This window comes from Coenobita brevimanus, unplaced genomic scaffold (genome assembly GCF_032717465.1).
Source record: "Coenobita brevimanus isolate Jiangsu-jjx unplaced genomic scaffold, ASM3271746v2 jjx.HiC_scaffold_2208, whole genome shotgun sequence".
Taxonomy (NCBI): Eukaryota; Metazoa; Arthropoda; class Malacostraca; order Decapoda; family Coenobitidae; genus Coenobita; species Coenobita brevimanus.
Window position 1 is genome coordinate 17,501 of NW_027643114.1, and position 18,370 is coordinate 35,870.

At 41.3% G+C, this 18,370-nt stretch overlaps 2 protein-coding genes across 2 annotated transcripts; one reads left to right on the plus strand and one right to left on the minus strand.

The window, feature by feature from the left end:
* Positions 1–4,444: 4,444 nt before the first annotated feature.
* On the plus strand, positions 4,445–8,568 carry LOC145389803 (uncharacterized; the record flags this gene model as incomplete). The annotated part of the gene is made up of 2 exons (XM_080264954.1): positions 4,445–5,386; positions 8,453–8,568. Coding segments are annotated over 2 exons (1,058 nt in total), but the record flags the coding sequence as incomplete, so codon positions are not given.
* Positions 8,569–8,679: 111 nt separating this feature from the next.
* Positions 8,680–9,159, minus strand: LOC145389802 (uncharacterized). Its single transcript, XM_080264953.1, has one exon. It carries the CDS (start codon positions 9,157–9,159, stop codon positions 8,680–8,682), a length of 480 nt encoding a protein of 159 aa, XP_080121079.1.
* Between the last annotated feature and the right edge of the window lie 9,211 nt (positions 9,160–18,370).

An 18,370-nucleotide genomic window follows, 5' to 3' on the forward strand; every position in this document is an offset into this window, starting at 1 on the left:
GACACTCCAACATCCACTACCCTACCTTGTACCTCTTGTATAACCCCATCCATGTACAGATTGAACAACCATGGAGACATGACACATCCCTGTTTCAACCCAACCTTCAAAGAGAAAAATTCACGCAGTTCACCATCCACACGCACTGCAGCCTTAGCACAATCATACATACTCTTCACAGCATTCAACAACTTCCCATCTACTCCATATATTCTTAATACTTTCCACAATCCTTGTCTATCCACCCTGTCATATGCTTTCTCCAAATCCATGAAAGCCGCATACAACTTCTTTCTCTTCTCTAGAAACTTTTCCACTGAAGATCTAAGAAAGAATATCTGATCTACACAACCTCTTCCCTTCCTAAAGCCTCCCTGTTCTTCTCCAACTAATTTCTCTGTTCTTTCTCTAACTCTGTCAATAAGTATCCTACCATACACTTTTCCTATTATACTAAGAAGACAAATGCCCCTATGATTACCACACACTTCTCTTTCCCCTTTTCCTTTGTACAAGGGAATAATTATACCTGACTTCCAATCCTCCGGGACTCTACCTTCCTCCCAGGCCAATCTGCACATCTTCCACATCCATTCTACTACTATCTCTCCCCCATGCTTCAACATTTCACTACACACTTCCTCAATTCCTGGGGCTTTGCCCAATTAAACTTTCTTCATTGCTTCCACAACTTCTATTCTACTGATTTCTTCCTTTCTTCTCACCTCCCTCCTACTCCCAGCCATTCCCCAGCCACTTACTGTATACTCGCATCACTTCCATCCTCTATGTTCAACAGTTCCTTAAAGTGTTCTCTCCATCTGCTCACTTTTTCTCCCTTCTCCACTAATAATCTACCATTTTTATCTTTCACTCCCCTGCTAACTTCACTTCCACCCTGTCTTACTCTCTTCACCTCTTTCCAGAACATTTTCTTACAGTCCCTCCACTTTACATTCAAATTCCTTCCAAATTCTTCATCCACTCTCTTCTTACTCTCTCCTACAAATCTTTTTACCTCTCTTTTTTTCTACATATAACTCTTTCTTCCGCCTCTCAACTTCTTGACTTTGTGTGGAATTACACTGTAGCCCTGTTTTATGTCCATCTTTATCATACATGACCCACCCTCGTTTTACATCTGTTTTTTATATCCTACACACACACACACACACACACACACACACACACACACACACACACACACACACACACACACACACACACACACACACACACACACACACACACACACACACACACACACACACACACACACACACACACACACACACACACACACACACACACACACACACACACACACACACACACACACACACACACACACACACACACACACACACACACACACACACACACACACACACACACACACACACACACACACACACACACACACACACACACACACACACACACACACACACACACACACACACACACACACACACACACACACACACACACACACACACACACACACACACACACACACACACACACACACACACACACACACACACACACACACACACACACACACACACACACACACACACACACACACACACACACACACACACACACACACACACACACACACACACACACACACACACACACACACACACACACACACACACACACACACACACACACACACACACACACACACACACACACACACACACACACACACACACACAAACACACACACACACACACACACACACACACACACACACACACACACACACACACACACACACACACACACACACACACACACACACACACACACACACACACACACACACACACACACACGGTCTCTCTCTCTCTCTCTCTCTCTCTCTAATATTCGTCACTAACCACTTATAATCCCAGTCCATGTTTTACGCTGCATCTGTATAATAATTAATTCACATCAGATGAGTGTAAATAAAATAGTCAACATATTTCTACTCGAAATTCATACAAGTATACAGCCATGACATCGCCACTGTGAATATAGAAATGAAGACCTGTGGTTGTCGAGAGAAGGAGGGCGTGAACCGAAATGAAATAGTTTCTTAACAGCCAGTGAAACGGGTAATGGTCGACCACAAGTCTTCTTTGCAGAGCAGCAGGAGGCATCACACCATTACTGTTTTAGGGCTTGTCTAGGTAAGCTGGATACTCATTTCATTGGTTCTACTCTGGTTCTACGCAGTCTGCAGAGGCTGATTATGAAGTTGAATAATATGTAACACACGTGAGCCATTTAGGAAATAATTAGCAAAGTGTCTCCTTTATTGTGCTTCATCCCAGTTGCGTCCCAGCCCACCCGTCTGCTTGTCCCACTATTTGCTAGCCCTTCTGCCTAGCTATCACTTGGTCGTCTGGCGTCTTTGAGTTCACACTGCAGTAATACGGGTCTGTAAATTGAAGTAAGTTGGATACTCATTAGCCTGGGTCTGCCCTGGCCATTTACCCATCCACGTTACAATGTTTGGCGAGGTGCAGAGTCCTGTAGAAACAATTACCCCCACGCATATATTCGTTAGGTGACCTTTGCCAGGAACTAACTTTGCACGACATAATGTATTTCAGATGCATGGTGTGTGTATCTGTCTCCCTACCCTCTTGCCTCCTGGTCTCCTGCTGTTCTGCTTGCCTGTCTACTTGTCTGCTGGAGTGCCTTTCTGATATTTGTTTCTCAGTACACCGGTAAGTTTGGTATCACTGTTGCCAGATTAGGTTTAAGCCACAAGCTTTAGCATAATATGGTGGGTTTGATGTATGCCTACTCGCCAGCTTTATGGGGCTCTCGCTATGGTAGGATGATTATAAAACTGATACTTACCCCGATTAAGTAACATGTAAGATGCAGGTCACTTAATATGCAGAACAATATTGGAAACCACTAATGTGACATAGGGAAATAGTGATGACACTGAACCAATGTTCACATGGAGGTAGTAGATGTAAAATCATGACACGCAACTTGTTTATATGTTGTGACAAAAACCAATATCTTATAATGAGAGTAAGAGTAATCATGGATTGCCTTTGGTATATGGCTACTTGAGTCTTAGTTTGCTAATTAATGATGTTCTCAGCGGTAATACAGCAGCTACTTTTGAATGAGATGTCTTGTTGCTATATACCAAAACCAGCACTATTGCTTCCAAGCACTGCAATTGCTGTAAACAGTTTAAAGTGTAGTGACAGTTACGAATATATTAGATTTCATTATAACGCATAGTTTTCTGGTGTTCCCAACATGTTTAATGGCTGGTATATTCTGGTGCTGGATTATTTTAAGCCAAAAGCAGTTTGTGAACGAAGCCGACTGAGAACGCAATGGTTCATCACGAAATATGCTTGCACATCACAAATCACTTGCAAATTATACTGATTAATTTATGAAGTTGAATAATTATAAATATACGTATATATATTTTTGTTTTAGAATGGTTATTTATTATGACGTCAGTAAGGTTCGATGTAACCGATTTGTAAGGTGCCTAAGGCTGCATTAACTATTATCACTGACTCAGTAGTCAGCCGGTGGCTGGATCTCATTGTTGATACATTGTCTCACTCTTTCTTGTTTCTGTATGAGAAAAATAATATTTTATAAAATAAATACAGAACTTTTAGTGTTCGGTAAACTGGAGAACTTAATTGAATACATTTAATTATACAAAATTTGTTTACATAAACTGAACGTTGTTACCAAGTTCAATCATGTGTAATTTTCCCTAAGAAAATAGGTTTGAGGATTATTTTAGATTCTCACTTTGTGGGGAAACACATTTCTGTTCAGTCTGTCATACAGGTAAGGCAATCTTAACATGTCACTGTGTAACCCTTGTTGCCCATTATTACTGAACTGATAAGGCAATCTTAATCATGTCACTGTGTAACCCGTGTTGCCCGTTATTACTGAACTGATAAGGCAATCTTAATCATGTCACTGTGTAACCCGTGTTGCCCATTATTACTGAACTGATAAGGCAATCTTAACATGTCACTGTGTAACCCGTGTTGCCCATTATTACTGAACTGATAAGGCAATCTTAATCATGTCACTGTGTAATCCGTGTTGCCCATTATTACTGAACTGATAAGGCAATCTTAATCATGTCACTGTGTAACCCGTGTTGCCCATTATTACTGAACTGATAAGGCAATCTTAATCATGTCACTGTGTAATCCGTGTTGCCCTCTATTATTACCTGTTCACTTATGCAGACCCGTCTGTTACTTTAATAACTGTATTCAGTGTTGGTAGGCTTATTCTTCTTGTTGCAACGGTTAACATAACACATAACTGTCTGTGTCGTAGCATTTTGTATTGTTTTAATGTGGCTGTATAATAAATGTGTACTGGTAACAGTTATTGGTACACTCTTGTTTTTTGTTGTTATTGTAGGTATGGATGCACGTCCACAAGGAGAGGTGCGAGGTTCAAGGACACGCGCTAATTGTCCTGAGGTCATCACGAGGAAAACCCTAGTAGTTGATTACCACAAGGCGGGGAAGGGGATACGGGAAATCAGCAGGCTTAAGGGTATCTCCACAGCGATAGTGCAGCTGTGGGTGAACCGATTCCAGGCAGAAGGTCACTTCTTAACAAGGCCGAGAAATGGAGGTCCACGTGTCACGACGGCAGAAGAGGACGAGAGACTACGACAGGCAGCACGCAGACGCCCACTGGACAATGCCATAAAGTTAACTAGAAATGTTTGCCTACGTTGTTCCCCTGTAACCACAAGGCGACGACTGAGGGAGGCTACACTGAAGTGTTTCATCCCTGCAGTTAAGGAAACTTTAACAGAGGCACAACGACAAAGCCGCCTTAGGTTTAGTCAAGCTTGTGTGAACATTGGCCTGGATTTCTGGAGGTCTGTCATCTTCACAGATGAGACTACCTTCTCCTTAGTGGCTACATTAGGCCGCCAATGCTGGCGAAGAAAAAACAATAGATTTGAAGCGAAACACATTAATGAAAGAGCAAGAAGTGGCAGAGTTAGTGTCTCCTTTCATGGCTGGATGTGGTGGGGGGGAGTAGAAGAATTGTCAGTTATTGAGGAACATTTAAATTCTCAGGAAAATATTAACATCCTTGATACCTTCCTTCTGCCTTCAGTAAGGGCTTATACCATCCCAGAGCCTGAACCCATCTATCTTGTGCAAGACCGATCACCAATACACACCAGCAGGGCTGTCATGGCTTGGTCTGAGGCACGCCCACAGATCAGATTATTAGAGTGGTTGCGATTGCCACCCCATAGAGAATCTGTGGGCGTTGATGAAGCAGGAGTGGGGGATAGAGGAAAAGACAAGAGAGGCAGTGAACAGGAAGGCAAGAGAGGTATGGGAGGGCATGAGATGAACCCCAAACATCTGTAGTAGGCTAGTAGACTCCGTGTCAGGACGTTTGGAGATTGTAATAGAAGCAAATGGGGGATGGACAAAGTATTAAGACATTACATGTAAATATGTATATATGTGTGATATATAATATCGCACCATCCTTTGTTTTAATAACATACCTGGATTGTGCTTGTATGATATGTTTGACATATGGTAACAGTCACAGATATGAATGGTTGTTACAGAAGAAATGGTTGTTACAGAAGAAATGGTCTACTTAAAAGATCTGTATGAATTCATGAGTATTTTTAAAGCTAGTGATTCAGTAAAAATAAACTACTCATCGGACATCTTTTTACTTTAATGAACAGCATCACCCACTGAAACACTTTACATGTAATCACGTTGTCGACTGCTAATGACATAAACCTGCCTATTCTTATAAATCGTTTACAAAACGAGTGAATAGTGCTTGAGGCCTTCAAAGATGTGAAATGTAGATGTCAAATGGTAATAATTAGTTCTCAGAAATTATGCTTGACTAATGTGCTCGTCATGAACATAAATCATGATTTAAAGAATAATACCATATGAGGATGGGCCTTTATTGACGACGTGTTGCTACTGCTTCTTCAGGTGAAAAGCGTATCCCAAAGCCATCGTGAGCCTTAAGTATCAGAGACATGGTGAGGTGGCAGGGGAATACTGGGGGGTCCATTTGGGGAATGGCGTGGTGGATGAGATAGGAGAGAGACGGTGTAGATGACGGGAGAGGGGGATGGGGAGGTTTGGGGGGAGAGACATGGGGAAGAGAAGGAAGAGAAGTAATGGTAATAGTTAGGGGAGGAAAAAATGTGAGAGAGAGAGAGAGAGAGAGAGAGAGAGACAGAGAGACAGACAGACAGACAGACAGAAATAGATATAGATAGATAGATATAGATAGATATAGATAGATAAATATCGATAGATAGATATAGATAGATAAATATAGATAGATAAATATAGATAGATAGATAGCTATATAGATTGATAGATAGTTATAAAGATAGATATAGATATATAGATATCTCATCAGCCGTTTGAGTGTCCACTGCAGGACCGGCCTATCCCGACCGAAGTGGGGACGATCCAGCCAATGTATCTGTACCAAGTGGCTTAGGCTGTCTAGTACAGAATGTATGTAGGGTGAGAAGTGCTTGTAAGTGCAAATGTAATGTTGGAGTGGCATTGGATGTGTGTGTAGTCTGTGAACCAAGTGTAATCGGCCCGCGCAAGCGACTGGGTGCAAGCATACTTTATAGTATGCGACACTGGTTCAACCACAGCACCCCTTGTGTCCGCCAATGCAGTACGTGGCCTGAAGAACGTTCTCAAAGTTTATTACCCTGGCGGGGCGCGAACCCTCGTTCTTCAGTGTACGGAAACGCACACTTTACCACTTTACCACAGAGGTATATATATATATATATATATATATATATATATATATATATATATATATATATATATATATATATATATATATATATATATAACCTCTGTGGTAACCTCTGTGGTAAAGTGGTTTCCGTACACTGAAGAACGAGGGTTCGCGCCCCGCCAGGGTAATAAACTTTGAGAACGTTCTTCAGGCCACGTACTGCATTGGCGGACACAAGGGGTGCTGTGGTTGAACCAGTGTCGCATACTATAAAGTATGCTTGCACCCAGTCGCTTGCGCGGGCCGATTACACTTGGTTCACAGACTACACACACATCCAATGCCACTCCAACATTACATTTGCACTTACAAGCACTTCTCACCCTACATACATTCTGTACTAGACAGCCTAAGCCACTTGGTACAGATACATTGGCTGGATCGTCCCCACTTCGGTCGGGATAGGCCGGTCCTGCAGTGGACACTCAAACGGCTGATGAGATATCTATATATCTATATCTATCTTTATAACTATCTATCAATCTATATAGCTATCTATCTATCTATATTTATCTATCTATATTTATCTATCTATATCTATCTATCGATATTTATCTATCTATATCTATCTATATCTATCTATCTATATCTATTTCTGTCTGTCTGTCTGTCTGTCTCTCTGTCTCTCTCTCTCTCTCTCTCTCTCTCACATTTTTTCCTCCCCTAACTATTACCATTACTTCTCTTCCTTCTCTTCCCCATGTCTCTCCCCCAAACCTCCCCATCCCCCCTCTCCCGTCATCTACACCGTCTCTCTCCTATCTCATCCACCACGCCATTCCCCAAATGGACCCCCCAGTATTCCCCTGCCACCTCACCATGTCTCTGATACTTAAGGCTCACGATGGCTTTGGGATACGCTTTTCACCTGAAGAAGCAGTAGCAACACGTCGTCAATAAAGGCCCATCCTCATATGGTATTATTCTTTAAATCATGATTTATGTTCATGACGAGCACATTAGTCAAGCATAATTTCTGAGAACTAATTATTACCATTTGACATCTACATTTCACATCTTTGAAGGCCTCAAGCACTATTCACTCGTTTTGTAAACGATTTATAAGAATAGGCAGGTTTATGTCATTAGCAGTCGACAACGTGATTACATGTAAAGTGTTTCAGTGGGTGATGCTGTTCATTAAAGTAAAAAGATGTCCGATGAGTAGTTTATTTTTACTGAATCACTAGCTTTAAAAATACTCATGAATTCATACAGATCTTTTAAAGTAGACCATTTCTTCTGTAACAACCATTTCTTCTGTAACATAACCATTCATATCTGTGACTGTTGCCATATGTCAAACATATCATACAAGCACAATCCACGTATGTTATTAAAACAAAGGATGGTGCGATATTATATATCACACATATATACATATTTACATGTAATGTCTTAATACTTTGTCCATCCCCCATTTGCTTCTATTACAATCTCCAAACGTTCTGACACGGAGTCTACTAGCCTACTACAGATGTTTGGGGTTCGTCTCATGCCCTCCCATACCTCTCTTGCCTTCCTGTTCACTGCCTCTCTTGTCTTTTCCTCTATCCCCCACTCCTGCTTCATCAACGCCCACAGATTCTCTATGGGGTGGCAATCGCAACCACTCTAATAATCTGATCTGTGGGCGTGCCTCAGACCAAGCCATGACAGCCCTGCTGGTGTGTATTGGTGATCGGTCTTGCACAAGATAGATGGGTTCAGGCTCTGGGATGGTATAAGCCCTTACTGAAGGCAGAAGGAAGGTATCAAGATGTTAATATATTCCTGAGAATTTAAATATCCCTCAATAACTGGCAATTCTTCTACTCCCCCCCACCACATCCAGCCATGAAACGAGACACTAACTCTGCCACTTCTTGCTCTTTCATTAATGTGTTTCGCTTCAAATCTATTGTTTTTTCTTCGCCAGCATTGGCGGCCTTAGCCACTAAGGAGAAGGTAGTCTCATTTGTGAAGATGACAGACCTCCAGAAAGCCAGGCCGATGTTCACACAAGCTTGACTAAACCTAAGGCGGCTTTGCCGTTGTGCCTCTGTTAAAGTTTCCTTAACTGCAGGGATGAAACACTTCAATGCAGCCTCCCTCAGTCGTCGCCTTGTGGTTACAGGAGAACAACGTAGGCAAACATCTCTAGTTAACTTTATGGCATTGTCCAGTGGGCGTCTGCGTGCTGCCTGTCGTAGTCTCTCGTCCTCTTCTGCCGTCGTGACACGTGGACCTCCAGGTCTCGGCCTTGTTAAGACGTGACCTTCTGCCTGGAATCGGTTCACCCACAGCTGCATTGTCACTGTGGAGATACCCTTAAGCCTGCTGATTTCTCGTGAGGTCAGTCTGCTCAGACGTGCCAGAGACCTGTGGTAGTGTTGTGCTAGTGTGCTTTAGTGATCTGTGATAGTGGCTGTGTTAGTGTGTTGTAGTGATCAGCGATAATACTGTGCTAGTGATCCGTGAGAGTGTGTGTTGTGGTGACCCGTAGTGACCCGTGATAGTGTGTGCTACCTTGTGTGAATTTGTGCGTAATAGCTTCCTCGGCAGAGAGCTGTGTCCCCACTGCAGGTATTGAAAAGGACTACCTTGAATTAAAGGAGGAACTTCTCGAACTGAAGCGGGAGGTACAAATTCTCAGGCAGGAGAAGTCACAGATGAGGGAATTGTTGGAGGAGATGTTGGAGGAGAAAGAGAAAAAGGCTGAAGGTTGGACACTAGTTAACAAGGGTGCAACGAAGTTCACTCTTAAAAAGGACACGGAAGTTAAGACAACTAATGCATTCGACGCACTACGAGACGAATGTGAAGGGAAGGCAGAGAGGGAAGTAGAGGAGAAGGACGGTGAGAAAACTTCCAGTACAGGTAAGTATAAACAGAACAAGAAAGGTAAGAACAATGTTGCTGTTGTTGGAGACTCCCAGGTGAGATATCTGAACAGGGCCATGTATACTCCACTCGCTAAACATGTGTGTCTTCCAGGGGCCAGGGTGGCTAATGTGGTAGAAAAAAATTCAAATATCGTAAAGGAAAGTGGTGACAAACCCACTGTGTGCCTCAGTGTAGGAGGCAATGATATTAGTAGCCGTAAGAGTGAGGTACTGTGGAAAAGGTACAAGTTGATGTTAGAAAAGGTTAGGGAGAGGGGAGGAACCCCTGTAGTGCTTGGTGTTTTACCAAGGTGGCGGGTTGGAAGGGAATGGTTGAGCAGGGCAATAGGATTTAATTGCCGCCTTGAAAGGTATGGCAAAGATAATGCAATACCTTTCATAGACAGCTGGGACCGGTTTTATGGACGGAGTGCCTTGTATAGTTGGGATGGGACTCATCTCAGCAGGCAGGGAGTTACTGTTTTAGCTGGAATGATAGATAGGGCGTTGGAGGGATTTTTTCGAGATTGAGAAGTAGGTGTACAGGAAGATGCAGCAACTACACTCAGAAATCATTATTACCATGTTTGGATAGATTCATCGATACTTGCAAAATTAAGAACAAAAGTTCAACCAATAGTGTAGATACATCCACTCAGGCACTTCAAATTGAGCAGGCGATGATAGATGATAGAACAAGCGATGATAGAAGGGCGATAAGCGATAGTACAAAAAATTGTTATATTAGTAAAGTAAAGAGTTTCCCAGTTAGTAATAAAATAACAGTAAATGCCAAGGTAGAGGCACAACTACTCGTAATAATCTGAAAGTGTACTACACAAACAGCCGGAGTTTACGTAATAAAATGGATGAACTGAGGGCTTTAATTTGTACAGAGAAAATAGACATTGACGTTATTAGTGAAACTTGGATGAATACAGGCACTCGAAAATTTTTAGCAGAATATCAGATAAAAGGCTATAATATTTTTTTTGTCAAACCGTCTGGGAAGAAAGGGGGGAGGGGTAGCTATTTATGTAAAGGATTCATTAAACTGTTACAATAAAGCAAACATTAAAGTAAATAGGGACACAGAAGGTGTCTGGGTTGAAATTAGTAACAATAGGGAGAAATTAGTCTTAGGAGCAATTTACAGATCTCCAAAATTAAGTAGAGCTGATAGTAAATACCTTTGGGAGGAAATGAGGAAAGCATCACAGTCCAGCTTAGTAATAATTGTAGGGGACCTTAATCTGCCAAGGATAGATTGGAGAATTCAGACAGGAGATGCAGAGTCAGAGGAATTTCTAGAGGTAGTACAGGATAATTTCCTTTATCAGTATATCAGAGAGCCCACCAGAGGTAATAATATACTAGATTTGGTTTTAGCTAATAAAGAAAATATCATTAGCGATATAGAGGTTGGTGGACGACTTGGTAATAGCGATCATGAAGAAATTAAGTTCAAATTTATTTGGGATGTCTGTTCCACTGAAAATACCTCCACCGTTCCTAATTTTCGTCTAGGAGATTTCGATGGCTTAAGAGCCTATTTTCGAACGGTATTCCACAGGGAGATTAGCTATTTGAGGGAATGCCAGGTCAGTGGGGAACCCCAGGTCATAGGTGAAGGACAGGAAACACGTGGGGATGTCCGTCAGGTGTCTGTGAGGGGGAGGTGGTAGATAGGAATGTAGTCCAGGTGACGGAAATTAACTCAGCTTCAGTACCAAATAGACGTTCAACCAGTGAGAAGTATAACGAGTTAAGAAATATAATACACGGAGGCCAAGATAGATATATTCCTTCAAAACCGTTTAGAACTAATAATTCAGAACCAAGATGGTTAAACAACAGATTAAAATCTCTCATAGGCCAAAGGAAAGGAATATATAGAAAAATAAAACGTGGAGAGGAACACTTACGTAACCGATACACGATTTTAAATACAGAAGTAAAAAGGGAGATAAGAAAAGCAAAGAGAAGTTATGAAATTAAGGTTGCCAGTGAATCAAAAGAAAACCCCAAGGGTTTTTATCAAATGTATGGAACGAAAAATAAAGATAGGATAGGACCACTCAGAACAGAATCAGGTGACATTACCAGTGAAGATAAAGAAATGTGCTCCATCCTAAATAATTATTTCATATCAGTATTCACCAAGGAAAATCTAGGCCTGGTCCCTCAAGCAGCAAATATTTACCATGAGAATACGGAAAATATTCTTAGTAAAATAACCATTAGTAAGGAGGACGTATTGAAAGAAATTAATAAGTTAAAACCTCAAAAATCGCCAGGTCCGGACGATATATATGCAAAAATTATAAAAGAAACCAAAGAAGAATTATGTCAGCCACTTTTAACGTTATTTAATGACTCTAAGTCCAGGAGAAGTTCCAGAGGCGTGGAAAACCGCAAACGTAGTGCCCATCTTTAAAAAGGGTGGTAAATCAGCTGCGTCGAATTATCGTCCGATAAGACTGTCAATAGTAGGAAAAACGTTAGAGTCAATTTTGGCAAATAAGATTAGAGAACACTTAGAAAGATTTAATCTTATAAACGAAAGTCAGCACGGATTCAGGCAAGAACGATCCTGCCTCACAAATTTGTTGTCATTCCACTCGGAGGTCTATGAGGCAGTAGATAGCGATAAAACTTACGATGTTGTTTATCTGGACTTTAGTAAAGCTTTTGATAGGGTCCCACACGAAAGGTTAGTTAGAAAGGTTCGAGCACACGATATAGACGGCGATATCTTAAAATGGATAGAATCCTGGCTGAAAGGACGAAAGCAGAGAGTATTAATAAATGGAACTAAGTCGGACTGGGGATTAGTAACTAGCGGTGTACCACAGGGTTCAGTACTCGGTCCCTTATTATTTATCAGATATATAAATGATCTAGACTTAGGAGTCAATAGCAGCATCAGCAAATTTGCCGACGATACAAAAATAGGGCGTATCATTAACTCGACTGACGATTGCCATAACTTACAAAAAGACCTCGATACATTGTCCAAATGGTCTAAAACTTGGCAAATGGAATTTAACGTTGAAAAATGTAAAGTACTTAACGTAGGCAAGACCATTGGAGATACTAAATACAGCTTAGATAACAAAGAAATTAGCAAATCGGAATGCGAGAGAGATCTAGGAGTTATGATTAGTAACGACCTTAAACCAAGGCAACAGTGTATTAATGCGAGAAATAAAGCAAATAGGGTTCTAGGATTTATTTCGAGAAGCGTGAGCAATAAATCATCTAAAGTAATACTGAAACTTTATCTAGCATTAGTAAGGCCACATTTAGACTACGCAGTACAATTTTGGTGTCCTTACTATAGAATGGATATTAATTCGTTATAAAATGTACAGAGAAGAATGACTAAAATGATACATGACGTCCGGAACCTGTCATATGAACACAGACTGAAAAGACTAAGTCTGCATTCGCTAGAGAGGCGTAGAGTAAGGGGAGACTTAATTGAGGTGTTTAAGTGGATGAAGGGTATAAATAAGGGAGATATTAGCAAGGTACTTAAAGTGAGCATACAGGATAGAACTAGAAATAATGGTTTCAAACTAGAAAAATTCCGTTTCAGTAAGGAAATCGGTAGAAATTGGCTTGGTAATAGAGAAGTAGACGAATGGAATATGCTACCTAGTAAAGTAGTTGCTGCCTCTTCCATTGAGAGTTTCAAGCATAGGCTAGATAAGCATATGACAAATAAGGGGTGGATATAGAATAAAGAAAATCTTATAACCAATACTAATTCATAATTTTTTTCTTTTCAGGTTACGCTGTGATAGTCTCTATTCTCCTTTCACACTTTCCTGTAAAATGTCCACGCCAGTTTTTCTATACGACGTGGTGTTCTTTCTGACTTTTTCCTGCCGGCTTCGGCTGGAGGGTTTGGAGGGCGGGGGAGAGCCTTCTTCTTTGCTATCCTTATCTCATTCTAGTAGTTCAGTTACTCTTCTAGGAGCTGCCTGGCATGGGCCAACCGGCCTACTGCAGTTATCCTCTCTTCTTATGTTCTTATGTTTTTATGTATCCCCTTCCCCGCCTTGTGGTAATCAACTACTAGGGGTTTCCTCGTGATGACCTCAGGACAATTAGCGCCTGTCCTTCAACCTCGCACCTCTCCTTGTGGACGTGCATCCATACCTACAACAACAACAAAAAACAAGAGTGTAGCAATAACTGTTACCAGTACACATTTATTATACAGCCACATTAAAACAATACAAAATGCTACGACACAGACAGTTATGTGTTATGTTAACCGTTGCAACAAGAAAAATAAGCCTGCCAGCACTGAATACAGTTATTAAAGTAACAGACGGATCCGCATAAGTGAACAGGTAATAATAGCGCGCAACACGGATTACACAGTGACATGATTAAGATTGCCTTACCTGTTCAGTAATAACGGGCAACACGGGTTACAGTGACATGTTAAGATTGTCTTATCAGTTCAGTAATAACGGGCAACACGGGTTACACAGTGACATGATTAAGATTGCCTTATCAGTTCAGTAATAACGGGCAACACGGGTTACACAGTGACATGATTAAGATTGCCTTATCAGTTCAGTAATAACGGGCAACACGGGTTACACAGTGACATGTTAAGATTGTCTTATCAGTTCAGTAATAACGGGCAACACGGGTTACACAGTGACATGATTAAGATTGCCTTATCAGTTCAGTAATAACGGGCAACACGGGTTACACAGTGACATGATTAAGATTGTCTTATCAGTTCAGTAATAATGGGCAACACGGGTTACACAGTGACATGTTAAGATTGCCTTATCAGTTCAGTCATAATGGGCAACACGGGTTACACAGTGACATGTTAAGATTGCCTTATCAGTTCAGTAATAACGGGCAGCACGGGTTACACAGTGACATGATTAAGATTGCGTTATCAGTTCAGTAATAACGGGCAACACGGGTTACACAGTGACATGTTAAGATTGTCTTATCAGTTCAGTAATAATGGGCAACACGGGTTACACAGTGACATGATTAAGATTGCCTTATCAGTTCAGTAATAATGGGCAACACGGGTTACACAGTGACATGTTAAGACTGCCTTATCAGTTCAGTAATAATGGGCAACACGGGTTACACAGTGACATGTTAAGATTGCCTTATCAGTTCAGTAATAATGGGCAACACGGGTTACACAGTGACATGTTAAGATTGCCTTATCAGTTCAGTAATAATGGGCAACACGGGTTACACAGTGACATGTTAAGATTGCCTTATCAGTTCAGTAATAATGGGCAACACGGGTTACACAGTGACATGTTAAGATTGCCTTATCAGTTCAGTAATAACGGGCAACACGGGTTACACAGTGACATGTTAAGATTGCCTTATCAGTTCAGTAATAATGGGCAACACGGGTTACACAGTGACATGTTAAGATTGCATTATCAGTTCAGTAATAACGGGCAACACGGTTTACAGTGACATGTTAAGATTGCCTTATCAGTTCGGGCAACACGGATTACACAGTGACATGTTAAGATTGCCTTATCAGTTCAGTAATAACGGGCAACACGGGTTACAGTGACATGTTAAGATTGCCTTATCAGTTCAGTAATAACGGGCAACACGGGTTACACAGTGACATGTTAAGATTGCCTTATCAGTTCAGTAATAACGGGCAACACGGGTTACAGTGACATGTTAAGATTGCCTTATCAGTTCAGTCATAACGGGCAACACGGGTTACACAGTGACATGTTAAGATTGTCTTATCAGTTCAGTAATAACGGGCAACACGGGTTACACAGTGACATGTTAAGATTGTCTTATCAGTTCAGTAATAACGGGCAACACGGGTTACAGTGACATGTTAAGATTGCCTTATCAGTTCAGTAATAACGGGCAACACGGGTTACAGTGACATGATTAAGATTGTCTTATCAGTTCAGTCATAACGGGCAACACGGGTTACAGTGACATGTTAAGATTGCCTTATCAGTTCAGTAATAACGGGCAACACGGGTTACAGTGACATGTTAAGATTGCCTTATCAGTTCAGTAATAACGGGCAACACGGGTTACAGTGACATGTTAAGATTGCCTTATCAGTTCAGTAATAACGGGCAACATGGGTTACAGTGACATGTTAAGATTGCCTTATCAGTTCAGTAATAACGGGCAACACGGGTTACAGTGACATGTTAAGATTGCCTTATCAGTTCAGTAATAACGGGCAACACGGGTTACACAGTGACATGATTAAGATTGCCTTATCAGTTCAGTCATAATGGGCAACACGGGTTACACAGTGACATGTTAAGATTGCCTTATCAGTTCAGTAATAACGGTCAACACGGGTTACAGTGACATGTTAAGATTGCCTTATCAGTTCAGTAATAATGGGCAACACGGGTTACAGTGACATGTTAAGATTGCCTTATCAGTTCAGTAATAATGGGCAACACGGGTTACAGTGACATGTTAAGATTGCCTTATCAGTTCAGTAATAATGGGCAACACGGGTTACAGTGACATGTTAAGATTGCCTTATCAGTTCAGTAATAATGGGCAACACGGGTTACAGTGACATGATTAAGATTGCCTTATCAGTTCAGTAATAACGGGCAACACGGGTTACACAGTGACATGTTAAGATTGCCTTATCAGTTCAGTAATAATGGGCAACACGGGTTACACAGTGACATGTTAAGATTGCCTTATCAGTTCAGTAATAATGGGCAACACGGGTTACACAGTGACATGTTAAGATTGCCTTATCAGTTCAGTAATAATGGGCAACACGGGTTACACAGTGACATGTTAAGATTGCCTTATCAGTTCAGTAATAATGGGCAACACGGGTTACACAGTGACATGTTAAGATTGCCTTATCAGTTCAGTAATAATGGGCAACACGGGTTACACAGTGACATGTTAAGATTGCCTTATCAGTTCAGTAATAATGGGCAACACGGGTTACACAGTGACATGTTAAGATTGCCTTATCAGTTCAGTAATAACGGGCAACACGGGTTACACAGTGACATGTTAAGATTGCCTTATCAGTTCAGTAATAACGGGCAACACGGGTTACACAGTGACATGTTAAGATTGCCTTATCAGTTCAGTAATAACGGGCAACACGGGTTACAGTGACATGTTAAGATTGCCTTATCAGTTCAGTAATAACGGGCAACACGGGTTACAGTGACAACACGGGTTACAGTGACATGTTAAGATTGCCTTATCAGTTCAGTAATAACGGGCAACACGGGTTACAGTGACATGTTAAGATTGCCTTATCAGTTCAGTAATAACGGGCAACACGGGTTACAGTGACATGTTAAGATTGCCTTATCAGTTCAGTAATAACGGGCAACACGGGTTACAGTGACATGTTAAGATTGCCTTATCAGTTCAGTAATAACGGGCAACACGGGTTACACAGTGACATGTTAAGATTGCCTTATCAGTTCAGTAATAACGGGCAACACGGGTTACACAGTGACATGTTAAGATTGCCTTATCAGTTCAGTAATAACGGGCAACACGGGTTACAGTGACATGTTAAGATTGCCTTATCAGTTCAGTAATAACGGGCAACACGGATTACACAGTGACATGTTAAGATTGCCTTATCAGTTCAGTAATAACGGGCAACACGGGTTACAGTGACATGTTAAGATTGCCTTATCAGTTCAGTAATAACGGGCAACACGGGTTACACAGTGACATGTTAAGATTGCCTTATCAGTTCAGTAATAACGGGCAACACGGGTTACAGTGACATGTTAAGATTGCCTTATCAGTTCAGTAATAACGGGCAACACGGGTTACACAGTGACATGTTAAGATTGCCTTATCAGTTCAGTAATAACGGGCAACACGGGTTACAGTGACATGTTAAGATTGCCTTATCAGTTCAGTAATAACGGGCAACACGGGTTACACAGTGACATGTTAAGATTGCCTTATCAGTTCAGTAATAACGGGCAACACGGGTTACAGTGACATGTTAAGATTGCCTTATCAGTTCAGTCATAACGGGCAACACGGGTTACACAGTGACATGTTAAGATTGTCTTATCAGTTCAGTAATAACGGGCAACACGGGTTACACAGTGACATGTTAAGATTGTCTTATCAGTTCAGTAATAACGGGCAACACGGGTTACAGTGACATGTTAAGATTGCCTTATCAGTTCAGTAATAACGGGCAACACGGATTACACAGTGACATGATTAAGATTGTCTTATCAGTTCAGTCATAACGGGCAACACGGGTTACAGTGACATGTTAAGATTGCCTTATCAGTTCTGTAATAACGGACAACACGGGTTACAGTGACATGTTAAGATTGCCTTATCAGTTCAGTAATAACGGGCAACACGGGTTACAGTGACATGTTAAGATTGCCTTATCAGTTCAGTAATAACGGGCAACACGGGTTACAGTGACATGTTAAGATTGCCTTATCAGTTCAGTAATAACGGGCAACACGGGTTACAGTGACATGTTAAGATTGCCTTATCAGTTCAGTAATAACGGGCAACACGGGTTACACAGTGACATGATTAAGATTGCCTTATCAGTTCAGTCATAATGGGTAACACGGGTTACACAGTGACATGTTAA

Bases quoted from the DNA above. Each gene is read 5' to 3' on its own strand.
- LOC145389802 (XM_080264953.1), bottom strand. From the start codon at position 9,159: ATGCAGCTGTGGGTGAACCGATTCCAGGCAGAAGGTCACGTCTTAACA.